Source organism: Puntigrus tetrazona, chromosome 8, assembly GCF_018831695.1.
Source record: "Puntigrus tetrazona isolate hp1 chromosome 8, ASM1883169v1, whole genome shotgun sequence".
Taxonomy (NCBI): domain Eukaryota; kingdom Metazoa; phylum Chordata; class Actinopteri; order Cypriniformes; family Cyprinidae; genus Puntigrus; species Puntigrus tetrazona.
Window position 1 is genome coordinate 10898032 of NC_056706.1, and position 16728 is coordinate 10914759.

Here is a 16728-nt window from a genome sequence, read left to right on the forward strand (position 1 = left end):
AAAAATATTATGATTAAAAATCAAGCAGCACATCTGTTATCAGCAATAAAAATAAATGTTTCTTACACACAAAATCAGGATAATGATTTCCTTTGCTCAGTAGTGTGTATATACCGTACCCCAAACACCCCCCCACACACACACACACACTTCGCTTCCTGTCTTCTCTACACTGCATGGTCGTCATTAAATCAAAAACGCCAAAATCTTATAAAAAGAGTAACAAAAACAAGACTAATCACAAGACTAACACTGATCTCTTCTTATCATATAAACATATTAATTTTCATTCAATATTATGAAGAGCATGTGTATGATGATGGAAATGATGATGAATGTGTTCATAATGTATAATTCACAAGGGTCTCAGAACTCATTAGTGCAGTTTCTCCGAGGTAGATCAGGAAATAAAAAGCGTATTTTGGTGTGCCCGAATAATACAAAATCATCCCAAACATCCTGGCCAAACTTTTTTTTTTTTTTTTTGAGAGAAACCAAGGTCAGGGCCAGGAGTTTCAAATAAAAAAACAATATATTTCAGTGGGCAGATCAATCCAGGGAAACTTCCTCCCCCACATTTCAACAGCTGCTAGTGATTCTGTGCCTGCAGACTGCAGGTAAACACAAGTAAACAGTCTGGTTCTCCCAATTTATTTTTGGAACTGTTTCATAAGCAAAATTCTTAAAATGTCTAGCTTGGAAAAAAAATAAAAAAAAAAATAAGTGAAAGTACCATTAAACAAGATTTTCACTCCTCATATTACATTCACCTGAGTGAAATTGAGAAAGAATGTTGAGAAGTGCATCATTAGCATATGACTCACCTGCCCATCTCCAGCCAGTGGACAAGAGAAAACATACTGGAGCTGGAAGACAATGCTGAAAGCTACGTCCCTCATCATCTTGAGCTCCACACTGCCACGAAGAGACAGTCCATCACTGCAGGAGGCAGAAAGAAGAGTGTGAGATCACCGAAATATCACAGCTCGGCATGGAATCTTGTGTAATGAACCTACACACCCACACTGACCCAAAAACACAACTAGTCAAGTGACATTCATTAACACAGGTGTCTCAGTTCAATTGCTTTATGAGATTGGAAAGCACAATCCCCATCGTGCATTGCAAAGCCCTATATAGGGTTCCCACATACACTGGAGGAAAGAAGAAAAAAAAAGAAAGAAAATTTCTAATTTTTTCAGCTGCAAACTGGAAACATTATTTCATTGAGATATATATGAAGAGTTTATTTGCAAAAAAACCTGGTAACTGTTTTTTGTTTCCATTTGAAAAAAAACATGCGTTACATTTTACTGTGTTAGGTAGTAATTTTAGTTATTTTTTACCTTATCAAAATAACCCAAATGCAGTGTGACTGAGATTAATTGGAATGTGCGTAAAAAGATTGTTTTAGAAAAGTACTAAAAACATAGTTTTTTTTTGTTTTGGCAAACAAACTCTTCATATACACAAACACAGTCCGAAATTTATGTCCCTTTTTTTTTTTAAATAAATGAATACCTTTATTATCACTTAGCACAAGGGTTTTTGGCATATAATAAAAATAAGAAGAAATAATTATAATCTAATAATATGGTGCTCAAGAAATATTTCAGGAGAATCATGCGACACTGAAGACTACTACAAAATAAAATGTAAAATGAAATCTAAAATAAAAATAAAAATGAAAAACTATTACAATGAAAATAGTATTTCACAACACCGCTGCTTTTTATAGCATTTTTGATCGAAAGCCGTAAATGCAGCTTTAACAAGCATTAGGGACTTGTTTCAAAGACAAAAATTTGCACTGACTGAACATTTAAATGGTAATTTATGCAATTAAAGAAAATCTAGAAATTCAAATTCTAGGAAGAAAACAGCTCTGCCACATTAACTTGACAAATGGGGTTTGGAAACTCATAGAGAGCTGAAGGAGAAAGAACAGCAATTTAGCAGGGACTAAAAGTTTTAAACTAGAAAAAAGTTTGTTTCTCTCCTCTGAGTTTGTGCAACATTAGAATGAAACTATCATCGTTCTAACATGGTAAGTCGCTCAAATTGCATTTATATTTCATTTTTTTGTTTTGTTTTTGCTATGACGCATTCTGTAGTCATCACATTATACTTCTTATAGTCTGATTCCGAATCTCAAACAAAGCCTTTAAAAATGATTGCAGATTATTACATAAGCAGGTGCAGACTACAGAGGAGAAGTACACAGCATCTTAGATGAGCTCAGCGCGGTACAAAAAAAAAAAAGATTAAATCTTCAAAATGAAGTTCACATCGCCTTTTCCATACAGGAAGACAGAGAACAAACTTATGAAATTGAAACAGGGCTCAAAAAAGTTTGACAGTGTTACTACAAGGTGTTGAAATTCCAGGCACGGGTTTCGTGCCAACATCTCATCTACGAACTGACAGGTCGGCGTCAGATCGTTTGCATCATTCCTGACGGGTTTTCACACGCTCTCATAGACACATTCACTGCCGTCATCACAGCAGTGTTGTTGAGAACGTGCAGCATAAGTTTTTAGTGCTAACCTCTCCATAATTACACCCAATTTCTCCCTCTTATAAAAGGGCAGAATGTGATGCTCCACTCTCTCAGACACCTAATTTCTCTCATTGGGTAATTATAGAGCTCTTTTTTTCTCACCGACACACGAACGGTGCTTGTGACTTGTTCTGCAAGATTTCACATGGCGGTGACTCATGTGGCGGAGGGGTGGGGGTGGGGCGGGGTCTTTTTGCAGCAGCAGATGGAGTGAAGCAGACATCAACAATCAAACCCTCATTTCTCATTCTCGGCTTATCAGCATTTTAATTAAACGAAGAACACAGGCACGAGAAACCTTAATTTAGAAAGCGGAACTGTTTTTAATACTTTGCGGAAAAGATGCTTTTAAAATTTTTAACATCCAGCGAGCAAGTGTGGAAATCACCCTAAAAGTTCATATTTGATAAGGGCTGGGTTGGAAAAGAGGGGCGAAATGGAACTGGGGCGAAAAGCGACGAGGTGAAGCGAGGCCGAGGGGGTCTCTGCTGGGTAAGCACTAGGGAGGACAACCAGCGTGGTTTTGAGAGTTCAAGTCACCGAGATAGGACAGATGGAGCATTAAACTGGAGAAGGCCGTGGAGAGACGCTGGATCTCCATGACAGTGTTTATATTAAAGGAATAATTCACCCAAAAATAAAAAGTCTGAGCTTTTCAAACAGAAACGCTTTTGTTCTTGGGTTGGGAAAAAAAAAAGGAAGATGTTTTGAAAAACCTCAAAGCTGCAGTGTTTCTTTACAAAGAAAGAATAAAAGAACAAGCTCTAAAAAGGAATAAGCATAACAGTAATCCATATGACTTGTGCACTATTTTTTAAGCTTTATGCGGGGCTTCCCGATATTTGCATGAAGTACCACTCAAAAGTTGTTTTTTTTATTTATTTACAATGTTACAAAACAATTCTATTTCAAATAAATGCTGTTCATTCCAAACATCAACGAATCCTGAAAAAAAAAAATGGATTCCACAAAAATATTGAGCTGTTCAAAATGATGAATAATAAAATGAAATGATTTCTTAAAGATCAAGTAACAATGAAGACTGGAGCAAAGGATGCTTAATAACTACCCAAGTTTAATAGATTTTTGTTTATTATTAATGTAATAATTAAAAATTCTTGATCAAATACATGCAGCCTTCTTGATGTTGAATCTTGAGTTTTGTTGCATGCACAAAATAGATGTGCATTTTAAAAATGTATTGTTACATTTATTGTTTACACATATACATATACATATATATATATACACATATATACATATATGTACATTATATTTACAGTATATACAAAATGAATGGTATTAATAATTACATCAGGGTTTTTCAACCTGTGGGCCATGGCCCCAGTGGGCCGCAACGGTATTGCAGGGGGCTGCCAGTTATTATCAATAGAAATAATAATATTGCTAATGTACGTAAAAATGTGTAGTAATAATTAAATATCATAATTAATTAAATAAAAAAATAATAATAAACTGTTACTATGCGTTCACTATTCCAGGTCGTTGATTGGTTTAAAAACAACCCACGATTTAGGCTATGTAACATATTTTTGCTGCATACATTTAAATTTTTTTAATTTTTTTGCAGTGGGCCATGGAAACATATGTGTTTGGTTGTGTGGGCTGTGAGTTAAAAAGGTTGGGAACCACTGAATTACATTATTTAAACAAAAAAATAAATACATCTGTTCCTCAAACAAAGCTATCGTATGGCTTTTAATAGTTATGCACAAAATATTATGCACAAACCATTTTTATGTTGATTAATATTGTTCTGTTTTTTTTCCTAATAGCACCCGCATTGAAAAATCTGAATTTTTAAAAAAACAAACCAAAAAAATAAAAATCAATACAGCTGTGAAATAATTGCTTTACATTTATCAGAACATCTAGTTCAGCCAAGGGGACGCAGATCAAACTATGATCTTTTGTATAGGCATTATTACGATAATTATAACCATTGTACTGGAATGCAGCAGGAAAAAAGCATAAATAATTAAAGATCCAGAATTTGGTAAAAGAATTTAAATAAAAGTAGGTGCAACTGGAAGCGTGGTCTATGGAAGTATGGCAACACTTCTCAGAATTCTGGTACATAAGTAGGCCAGATGGGCCGAGTATCCACCTGAGTCTGTCCGTGGAGGTCTGCCTGAAGCTGCTTCCTGCGCTGGCTGCTCGAGCCCTGGCCGCTCCGCTTCCTGCAGCCTCACGTTCCAGCACAAACACATGAGGCTTCTCCACCCAGCCCCAGCCGTTGTGGACCCCAACCAGCAGCCTGCGCTCCTGCACCACAACCGAGCGTCCCCCCGCACCCCTGTTCTGATCAGAAAAACACAAACGTGGTAGGAAATTCAAAAGCTGCTCTGATCAACAGACATTTATGCACAACTACAGGAACATGTGTTTGTGTACACAGACACGTGAGAGGAATTCCGCCTATGTTTGGCCATAGATTGGAGTGTGTTTGGCAGGGTCCGTTAGCATTTAATCCTCAGAGGAGGTATGGGAATGGAACGTGTGCACAGTTACGACTCCTCTGTGTTGGAAAGTGAGAGGGGCATGTAAGCTCTATTGATCCATTCTATCCTCGGCACTGACTCTGAATGGCATTTTTCCGGTAAGCAGAGAGTGTGGAACTTATGGGAAAAGATGTGGAGAATGAAGCCAACTTTTTTTTTTACAGTAGAGCAGAGAAAGACAGCAGGAACATACCTGGTATTCATTTTATTTCCACAGATTTAATTGCCTTTTCAATGTTGCAATATGCTCTGAGATGGTAGCTCCACCCAATGTTAAATCCGATTGGTCCAAAATACTGCTCCTAACAACTTTATTTTACTTGAACAATCTACATTTAACAAAATTTGGCAAGACTTCACAATAAGGTGACATCCATTAACTAAATTTTTGGGTTTTGCTTCCAGTCTCATTTGCTTCCATCAAATATTACTGTATTATTATTTCAATGTATTACACTTTTTTAATTCTTCTCATTATTTCCATACAGTGGCTAATGAAGCAGAAATTTTTTCATGGGTCTAACTGCATGTTAACAGAAGAATAAGATAAATAGCAGTTAATCTCAATAAAAATTCAGCTGTTTATTCATTCATGTTAGCTTAGGTCTATTACATACATTTACGATTAAAAATAATTATTACATTATAATAATAAATATATCGATTAAATCCACTGATCGTAAACAACACATGCTGTTCTGTGTCAGTTGCGTCACATAGATACGATTTCTAAATTATCTGAATAAAAACAATCTTAATGTGTGTTCCAAACACGGTCTCACAGGTTTTTTGGGTGAAACATTCCTTTAATTAACCCTTCGCAAAGATTAGTGCATAAGAAGGTAACTTGTTTCAACCACAGACAGACATCAATAAACACCATTTTTAAAGTTGCAGGTTAACTGACATTAATCTGGTCTCCTGTCTGGTTTGCAGGTTGGACAATATGTCAAGTTCGGCATCATGATTGGTCAGACCGCCTGTCAATCAAAATAAATAACATTACGCTTTTTGATAAAGGTAGCTTTTTAAAATATTGCTACATGACCCAATTGCATGACCCAACTGCATTCACTGTGCTTAAGATTACAGTTAGATTAGTAGTTTCAGTTAGTTGCCCCCAGCACTGATTCGGTGTCCTTTCCGTTACAGAAACCATCACAGGTACCTGCACCTCAGCCTCCAAAAACTGTCACCGGTTGCTAAATATTAAGGGTGCAGCTGTCTCTGTAAGTCAATGTCCAGACATGTTTACAATAACACATCAATTAAACGACAGCCTGCTGCCATTGTGTGGCGACTCTTGGCAGACACCTGGTGTTTGGAAGATGCATCGGCTCTGAGACGGTGTGGCAGCAGCAGTCAGATGTTATTAATTGCAGCATTACAGAGGGTCTGTAAAAGAAGGTACGGGACTAACAGCTTTTCTCTCTCACTTCTCCTCAGGGTGAGAGTCACATCTATCTGCTCAGGCCTCCCACTCACCGCTCCTCCAATTAGCATATCAATTGTGTGCAGTGTTTTATATGCAGGCCTACAAGAAGTAGTCCACGCGTATCCCACTTTACGCTGTGAATCACTCAGCTACTGCAGCGACCATCAAAGCACCTCTGAATCCTTCCTTTAAGTGGATGTAATGCAATTTCGAGCCCGGTTCACAGCTTAATAGGTCAGATCTGTGCATTTCCACGAGTCTGATGGGTGATATAGATGTGAACGATGACTTGTGGGGTACATTTCGTTTTACCATTTTGTGTGACAAATACATTGAGACTAAATGTTGTACTGTAAAATGTTATCTGCCGTTTAAACTCTAAGGGAAGACTGAAGCGAAAAGGGTCAGAAATGAACGTCCTGTCATTATTTACCCACGCTTACGTTGCTCTTCCACGAAACGCAAAAAGATACGTTTGGCAGCATATGTTTTAAAACTGCTTTTAACAGTTATCAGGAGCAGTTAAGCTACATAAATACAATTTCTAAAGCTAAAGAATAAGTCTGTGTGAGAAAGACACGGCAATTTAAGTCATTAATCACTGATTATTATACAAAGAAAATCAAATGATGAAAGTTTTTTTGGGTGAACTATAACTTGTTTGCATTTTAGCTTCGTGGTTTAATTTCAAATATAATTTGACAAACGCAGTTTATTTCACAAATAAAATTGCATTTTGTTTTACATTAATACTTTTATAGAGAAAAGATGCATCAAACTAATCAAACGTGAAAGCAAAGACTTACATTGTTAAAAATATTTGAAAGAAATGAAGCAGAAAACTGCTTCCACAAAAATATTAAGTTGCAAAAGTGTTTTAAACATTGATAATAATACAAAATGTGTTGAAACCAAGGCCCCTAAACTTTAGACAGCGGTCACTGAAAAGCAGATATTGATCAACAACTTTTCTGACTTGTCTGCAGTTGTGGCTCTGTGAGGTACATCCATTTTCTCTAAGACTTTGTATTCGGTCAACAGTCTCAAATCACCTGCGGGCGACATGACGTATCTGAGGTCCAATTAGCTGGAAGAATATTGTGAAACGCTGCACTGCAACAAGCAGAGAGACACAGCACTCCAGAGACTCTTTATTCAGCCATTATTCGTTTCAGCAATGAAAAAGTCTAAGCCTGTTTTCATGAACAAAAGTGTTCTCAGTCGAGAGAGATAATTAAGTAATTAAATCTCGTAGCGATGTGCGTGTTTTCAGCAAATACATGTAACACAAAGCCCTCAGGTGGTGCAGCCCTGCGCCGCGTTCGATTGCGTGACTGTGAAAGGTCGGTGGGCAGCTTACAGGCTCTGCAGGACAGACAGAACACATTTTTGTAGGAAATAACGGTCCTGCTTTGAGAAACGCAGGGATTAAAACTTCAGGTCATGGAATATATTGCCTCCTCTCCAGGTTATGGTTGTATTAATGTCATTGTAATCATGCAAATACGGAGTTAATGAAACGTAGTTAGCATATAACCAGAAGAATTATTATTTGAGTGCAAATTTGCAAATAATGTGCAGATGAAAAAAATAATAAAACTGTGAACCGCCTGTGAGCTCCACACACAAATTTCATAAATCTCCATTTTTTCCTCAATGTATAAACCAAGGAATTTTGAGTGAATATTTGCATGAAAATTGTCGCAGTGTTTATACTGCCAAAGGTTTGAGGTAAGATATTTAAAAGAAATCTATTGTTGACCAAAGCTGCATTACATAAAAACATTTTGATATTTTGATAAAAATGTGAAATATTACTACAACTTAATTTTTTTTGTTTTCCGTTTTATTATATTAAATTGTCATATATTCCTGCAATGGCAAAACTAAGTTTTCAGCAGTCATTATCAGATTTTCCATTGTCAGATATTAAAATAATATTAGAATAGTAGTATGTAACAATAGTTTAGTTTTTCATATTTTTAACAACAGTTTAATATGAATATTTTATTATTATTAACAATTATTAATTATTTATGTTTACGTTTGTTTAAAAACAGAGGTTTTTATAATAGTTTAATAGTTTTTATTATTACTTTTTTTTATGTCTAGATTCTTTCATGAATACACATTGTTATAAGATTTTTCTGTCAGATTTTTTATATAACTTTAATCAGAAATGTATTAATTTCTTTCAAACTATTTGGAATGGTGCTGTATAAATTAACTATAAATTATACATATGTAAAAAACAGACTTTAGTCTCTAAAAAATTAAAAAAAATTCTCCATGTACCTTCGGTAAACGGTGTATTGTTCTCTTTATACACTGTGTCTGATTAGGGTCTCATTTGTCTTAATAAATACTTTGTTATCTGTGTCAGTTCTTTCCATTTGAAAACTAATTTAGCAAGCAAGAAGCTGAGCCACTAACCACGCAGTGATGAGACAAGTATATGACACCATGGCTTAAATCCAATCAAATGAGCTTTGTGTGTATGTACTGTATATCACTGCCAATTAAATCCCTAGAGAAAGACACGAGTGACGTATGTGTGTGAGAAGCAGCATACATACACAACAGCTCACTGCAACAAGTTGATAACAATATAATGATGTATAATTAGTGCAATATGCTTTGACACTGAACCCCACAACGGATTCCACTTTAAAACACAAACAGACATAGAGTGCACGGCGTTACAGAATTAAAGAGACAGTTCACCCCCCTTTTTTTTATTTTGCAAAACTGCATGTAATTCCAAACCTGAATGACAAAGCGGGAACCCAAAAAGACAATGAACAGGGATTGGAGCTTTCAAGCATTTTTTATGAACTACACTACAGTATGTTTAGCTCAAAAAGGATTTTTTTTTAGCAAAAACACAGCAAAAAGAGAAATATTATTGCAATTTAATATAAATGCTTTCTATTTAAACGTAATTATTTCCTTTGATGGCAAAGCTGAATTTTCAGAAAATTCAGAAAGAAATTATTTTAATATGCTGACCGACACCATTTTTTAGTATTATCCACGTTAATAACCTTTTTAGGATTCTAGGATAAACTAAGTTTATTATTTAATTTTTTTAAATAGACATTTTATTTAACAATATAAATGTATTTCCTATAACTTTTGATCAACCGGATGCTTTCTGGCTGTAAAAAAGCCTAACTGATCTCAAGCATTTAAACAGTAATGTATTTGTACTTGGTTTACAGACTGCTAAACAGTTATTTACTGATCTCTATGAGCAATTAACTGCTGAGTAGGTAAGTTAACTCATTTAAGGATCATATTAAGAACAAAACATTCAGACCAGTTTTGTAAACTGAAAAACTGATTCACTGAATATAATGGACTTTTAATAATAATAAAAAAGTTTTGTTCAACTGTATGCCACTACTACTAAAAGTTGAGGCTGATGTCAAGATATTCAGTGAAAAATATTAGTCTCTTCTTCACACACACCTATCATATTACTTTTTTCATTGATCCAAAAACCTAATGATACTTTTGGAAATCTTTTACAATAATTGTGTCATTTTGAAGCTTGACAGGCCCAATCCTTACTCAACTCCGTTATAAGTTCGACAGAAGAAAAAAAAAAAAGTCACATAAGTTTGGTTCGACACGAGGGTGAGTAAATAATGACAGTTTTGTTTTGTTTTTTCATTTTTGGGTGAACTATAAAAAAAGACGTGACTGATGGACAGAAAGCTGGGAAAGAGACAGAAAAGCAGAAAAGGATAAAGCGAAAGAGATAAGCACAAAAAACGAGCCTGTCTGCAGCTTATCTAAACACATCGGCTACAGAAATATCTTATTTCTGTTTCATACTCTTGTCCTTTTTTTCCTCTCACTCTCCTTCTTGTCTGCTCTCTGTGCTGTCACAGATTTTGCTTCCTGTGCCCAAAATATGAATATTTTAGAGCTAAGAAGCTTAAAGGGAACAATGAAATGGCCTGAAGTTAAATCATACCCCATTTCCAGCTTCACAGAGCAAAGAGAGCAACTGAGTGAGAGAGAGAGAGACTGAAGGAGAAGGAAAGCGAGGGAGGAGAATCTTTTCTGAGTGATGAATGTGGCGCAGTGTATCTCACAGTAATGACAAAGCTCATCCTCTCTCATTGGCCTCCGTTTCTCATCTGTGAAATTTCTGGACTCCGTGGGTCACGCATCATCTGGCCCAGCGGCCGTGACAACAGGCCCTTTAACAGACAAGGCCGGCGACAAGAAGGGAGGAATATTATTTCGAATTGAGCAAAATGCACAAAAGATGAGAGGCTTATACGGAACGCGCAAAAGTTTATTCTCGGTGTCAAAGTAAAAAAAAAAAAAACAAACCATAATGGCTTTTTTTTATTTTGCATCTGTTTATGTGGTTGTCTCACACGAAGGCATTTCAGTTTGGAAGATCAAGTAGACACGCAAAAAAAGAGAGCTAGTTAAGTCCCCTCGCTCCCTGAGTTCTGTATTTATTTCTTGATTTATTATTTTTTGGGGATTTTAGTTTGCAGGGAATAGACGCGTTCCCATTGGCATCACAAGCAGCAAATTCAGCCTCAAACCAAAATGTCTTTGATGTTTTTGACGGTGGAATCAGAACAGAGGACTTAAAAATAGAAACAGTTGCTTTGAATCTTCATGAAAGACTTCAATGCTTTCTAAAAGAATATCACTTATTTAACTCACGGATATGTGGGTTGGATCACAGTGTCACGGCGTGAAATGACAAGCGACTCTTCTCTTATTTCACCTCGGTCTTGATACTGTAATTTTTTTTTTTTTTTACAATAATAAAGGTCACAACGAAAGGCCGTTCAAATAAAAAGTAGGACTTTTACTTTGACTATACTCGAGATCAACTGTCACCAAAATGAACAAAAGCACTAACAATTCCACTAACAAGAGGTACAGAAGACGAAAGGCGGGCCAGTAAATTGATTTTACAGAAACTGCTGTGTGTTGAATAGTCTGGTTCAGGCGAGTGATTGGGAAGGTCATTTAAACCAAATACAGGAATAATAGCAGCAAGAAAAGACAAGCTCTGGAGGGGTGAGGGTCGTCGTCCCATTCAGACGCAAGAATTGAAGGCTTTTTTTTTTTCTGAAAAATAAAATTGGTTTCTGAAGGTTATTTCTTTGTAGTGAGCAGATGAAATGAATAGAGAGCGTGTTATTTCAGATGTAGCATAACTGTGGAGTGCAATCAGCATATATTTAATACCAGTGGGCCGATTATCAAGGGGAATAGCGTCAATGTTTCGACCAATTATAATAATGCAAAAAAACATGAATTTAAACCAAATAAAAAATAATTAACTGGGTTGACACTAATAAATATGAATATATAATTTATAGATGATGACAAATGTAAGGTATTATTTATGAAAAAAATAAATAAATTTAATCACATTTACAAATATGTGGACATCAAAATTTATTAACATGTCAAAATCCGGCAGGATTTACTTCCTCTAATCAATAATCAATTACATTACTGTGGCAGCAAACTATACTTCCCGGGTTTCAGGGAAGCACGAACAATTTACATAACTCTGGCACAAAAGAGTTCTTTGGTCAGCAAGTCTTCAGTTCTTTGAAAATTATAAAAGGGTCTGACTAAGCTATTGACTTCTGCGAGACGGCAATGTGGTCGAAAGAAGTCAAGGGTAAGTCAGAGAACAAAGACGAGCTTCTTTATATTAATTTGAATCTGCACTGCGGCTCTACCCACATAATAGACATTTAATGGCTTTCATAAAATTTACAATAAAATTTATTGGGATTTATTGACAAATGACTTGCGAAAGAGCTGGGAGTAAAAAGAAAATGATCCAGGGTATAATCAGTGACAACTAAAATGATGTGTGAATGCCTAAAGAAGCAAGAGACAATTGATATTAACCCTTAACGGTGCAAAGTAATGATTTACGCTAAATGTTTTACACTGGAAGAAATTATTATTTAAAATGATGCATACTCTTAGAGACCTGGATACTGTGGGCTTGAATAACTTGGCTGCCACCAACACTTTACAAAGGGCTGCTATAGTTCTGTTTAGGGAAAGAAAATGTTGTGTACTACGGAACTCCTTAAAGATGATAAATACAAGATGAGAGAATATATATACATTTCTAAACTTTCTCTCACAGTTGTATCATTGGGTAATAATACTGTATATATGCAAGCATCATGGAGCCGCTATTATGCCTTGCATTAAAACTGCTTCTGCACAATTACTTTTTGGTTACACTTTTATTTTCGAGATTCACAATCGTATATATATACTACTTATGCAATGGAGCATTAGTACTATTTGTTTTCCATGTCTTTCTGAATACGGATTCATTATTTGGGCAAAAGTCTCACAGTGTTATGTTTTATGTTATGCTAAATTTTCACTGTTTACAATTGCAGGGCCCGCCATCTTGTTTTTTGGCTTGTTGTTTCTGATTGCACTTTAACCTAACAAACGCAGTTCTGTTTATTAACTATTTATTAACTAGAGTTTTATTTCCACTTTCTTTTGGTTTTTTAATTTCTCTTGTTTTTCTATGTTGGAGTTATTTATCTCCCCTTTTCCTTTAAGTTCTTTTTGGAACCTTTTGGAAACACAATTCTTTGACTTTCTGTTTACTTTAGTTTCTGAAATAAAATGTTTTGTTTTAGTAACATTTTGGTTTCATGTGTCCGTCACATTGCGTTCCCTTTTCTGGTTAATTTAAATAGGGGTTCATAACACTATAAACATCAATAGTATTAGTATCAGTATCAGTAATACTAGTCTTCAGTCATAAGCCATTAAACTGCCAAATACAAATATATTGTTATATTGTCAAGCACATTGCTTTGTGTTTTCTATATTTGTATCAAAATATTCTAATCATTCAGATTTCAGCTGATTTTCTTAAAATATTTTTGGTTGTAGAATTTACATGAAAGACAGTGACTGGAATCCTGAATGCAAATGTGAACACTTCTTCCCCCCCCTTTTTTTTTACGTCACAAAGTTTGATTGAAAATAGTATTAGGGTGTAAAGCAGCTCAACATCAGACACGGACAAACTGTAAGAGAGGGTTAGAAACACAGCATGACACAGTATGACGTTGAAAACCATGAAATTCAGCAAATCAGAGCGAAAAACGTTGCTTACGGCAGAGAGACACAGGGATTCTTTGTTAACGCCGAAGCCCCTACGAAAGCACCAGGAGGGACTGAGTTATATCAATACACCTGCAGATTAAGATAAAGTACCACAGGTTATATTGAACAACCGGAAAATGGCTGCCTCTTTCCTTATCTTTATAATCTTGAACACTATTTATGGAATAGCTTTACTCATATGTGTGTCATATGTGTGTCTATTTTTCAATTTCTAGGCATGCACTAATAATATGATTACGATTATTATCACATATTAGTATGAAGTCGTTGACCAATATGGATTTTTGATGGCCAATGCAATATCTGATAGAGCAGGATGGCTGATGGCTAATATAAAGTCAATATAAACATAAAATATCACAATATTTTAATTAAATGTAGCAAATAACGCATGATTAGTTGACATTATATTTACAAAAATAATTAGATATAAAACATATGGAAATCAATTCAGATTAGTGCTGAACAGTTAATCACAATTAATTGCATCCAAAACAAACTTTTTTGTGTGTGTTTGTACTAATATATATATATATATATATATATATATATATATATATATATATATATATATATATATATATATATATATATATGCACACATATTTAATTTTATGCAATTTTATTACAATTTTATGCTTGTATGTTAATATATTTGTGTATAATATAATTTCTATAAATATATACATTTAAATACATGTAAATATTTAATATTTTTAAATATATATTGTATGAGTGTGTATTTGATATTTTTAAGTATTTGATTAATCACAATTTATCGTTTGACAGCACTAATTTAAACAAAAAATATTATCCTTTCAATTCTGTAATACTATTATTGATTTTTATATTAGTAATCGACCACTAGATTTGCTAAAGATTACATTTAATCTTATTTTCCAAATATTATGACAGTTCTGATTTGCATTTAGTATGGTTTACGCCACAGCTAAATGCTCAGAAATGATTTCGCTACAGATCTAAAAGTTTAGTAGCATTTCAGAAGGAACATACAGTCTGTGATAAACCCGCTTATGATGCTTATGAGCATCCCAGCATGCCTTCAGAAAGAGCAGAATGAATGCAGTTATATATCATATCTCAGGCTTTAAAAGAGATTGTGAGTGTGTGTGTGTGCCCACACTGAGAGAGTGTGCTGGATCACACTGCGATGAGTCATGCAGGAAGTGTAACAGCAGTATCATTAGCATGTTATCCACATCCGCCCACTCAGCCTCTCTCGCGCACACACACACACACACACACACACACACACACACACACACACACACACACAGCTTTCAATTGTTGCAGCTGACAAACACCTCTCATTGATGATGCTAATCACTGCCCTCTCCTAAGAAGAACATCAACAAAACACACAAATGCACAGATGTACACAAAATATACAAATGCAGTTGCCAAACGCAAAAATGTTTGCCAACAAAGTGACAAAAAAAAGAAGCTCAAAACTTCGGTCAAAGGCCAGTGCAAAAAAAGCACCCAAAAGTTTCCCAGTGGCCCAGAAATGGATTAGCCAGTTAATACTAGACGGGTAGATTTAGCTGACGCCAACTTCCCTCGACATGGAAGAGGCTTTATACAAAAGGTCAATAATTCAGAGGAGAAAGAGTGTGAGAAAGTGTTTAGTTGAGGCAGCAATGTACAAAGTAGTGTCCTAAATTGAAAATTCATAAATGGAAAAGCGCTATGGTAACAGGGCTTTACACATTTTATTCTTTGAACGCTGAACACAGTAATTGAACATCAGCAGTAATGCAATGATAAAATCTAAAACCACTGTGGCCATTTATTGAGCATCGTGCTTTGTTTAGAAGTCCTTTTCAGGCGGTTTGATTCAATTTAGGCTTATTGTTTTCTTTTAGGCAATCTTTGCATGTCATTCGTATCTAATTTAAAAAGTGTGCAGCTTTGAAAGTAAAAAGTGAAAAAGTAGTATTTTAAAACCATCTAGTCAATAAGCTGAATCAACGTTTAATCAGCGCTCCACATGAAATTAAAAAGATATAATCTTGCAAGGTTGTATGAAGGAATTAATAAAAAATTGCAAAATGGGTAAAACGGTTGCGTTTTTCTTAAAAAAAAAATACATCCACACGCATATATATTACAAATCCTAGGAAAAAACTTCAAGTTGCATTGTGTATGCAGCTCATTCTGTTGCAACTAGAATTGTTTGGCGTGTTTGTGCTTATTGTATTGAATTTACAATGGTTTGGGGGTTTTTTTTTTAGGCAGGACTGGAAATAGAAATCTAGACAAATGGCCCAAATTCACCAGGCTTTGCCAAACTGTGAGCAAAAATAGCAATGATAATTGTGAAGGAAGTGTTCGAGCTTTGGGCCAAGGCTTATCTTACGCAGCTGCTAGCAGTAAGTAGTGTTCTCAATCAGGATGAGGATGGGGGCAAAGATATGGATGAGGAGAAGGATAAGGTCAAGGATGAGATGAGGATGAGGAAAAAGATGAAGAGGACGAGGACGAGGACAAGGACAAGGACTTTTTTTTTCTTTTTTGCAAGAAGCTGGTAAAGCTAATGCATAAGATTAGTTCAAGTGGTAACATTTTCACTGTTTTATGGGAACATTCCATTGACTTGATTTTTATACTGTAAAAACTGTTATTTCTATGCTTTACCCTACATCTAAACCTACCCCTCACACAAAAGTCACATGGACTTTTTTACTGATATATTTACTACATTGCTGGATCTGGGATCATTTCAGTCAAGGGAGGGTCAGACAGTTCTCTGATTTCATCAAAAATATCAATGTGTTCCGAAGATGAACAAAGGTCTTATTAGTTTGACATGAGGGTGAGTAATTAATGACAGAATTTTCATTTTGAGGTAAACTACTCCTTTAACAAAAGTTACGGCATTAACTAACTTTCACAATAAATAATATTTAGCTTAACTGTTAATAAAAACATAACCATTAGTTCATGCCACCTCCTTGAACATTTGATTTTAATGATCAAAATTTTGAACATAACAATAACTAAGACTACTTAACGCATTC

At 35.1% G+C, this 16728-nt stretch overlaps 1 protein-coding gene across 1 annotated transcript in view; it reads right to left on the reverse strand.

Annotated features, from left to right (window-relative positions):
• Window positions 1-16728, reverse strand: part of LOC122350349 (nephrocystin-4-like) — a 135562-nt gene that overhangs the window by 71603 nt on the left and 47231 nt on the right. Inside the window, 2 exon segments of the mRNA XM_043246747.1 lie at window positions 825-939; window positions 4689-4882. Of these exon segments, the coding sequence (XP_043102682.1) occupies window positions 825-939; window positions 4689-4882 (309 nt within the window).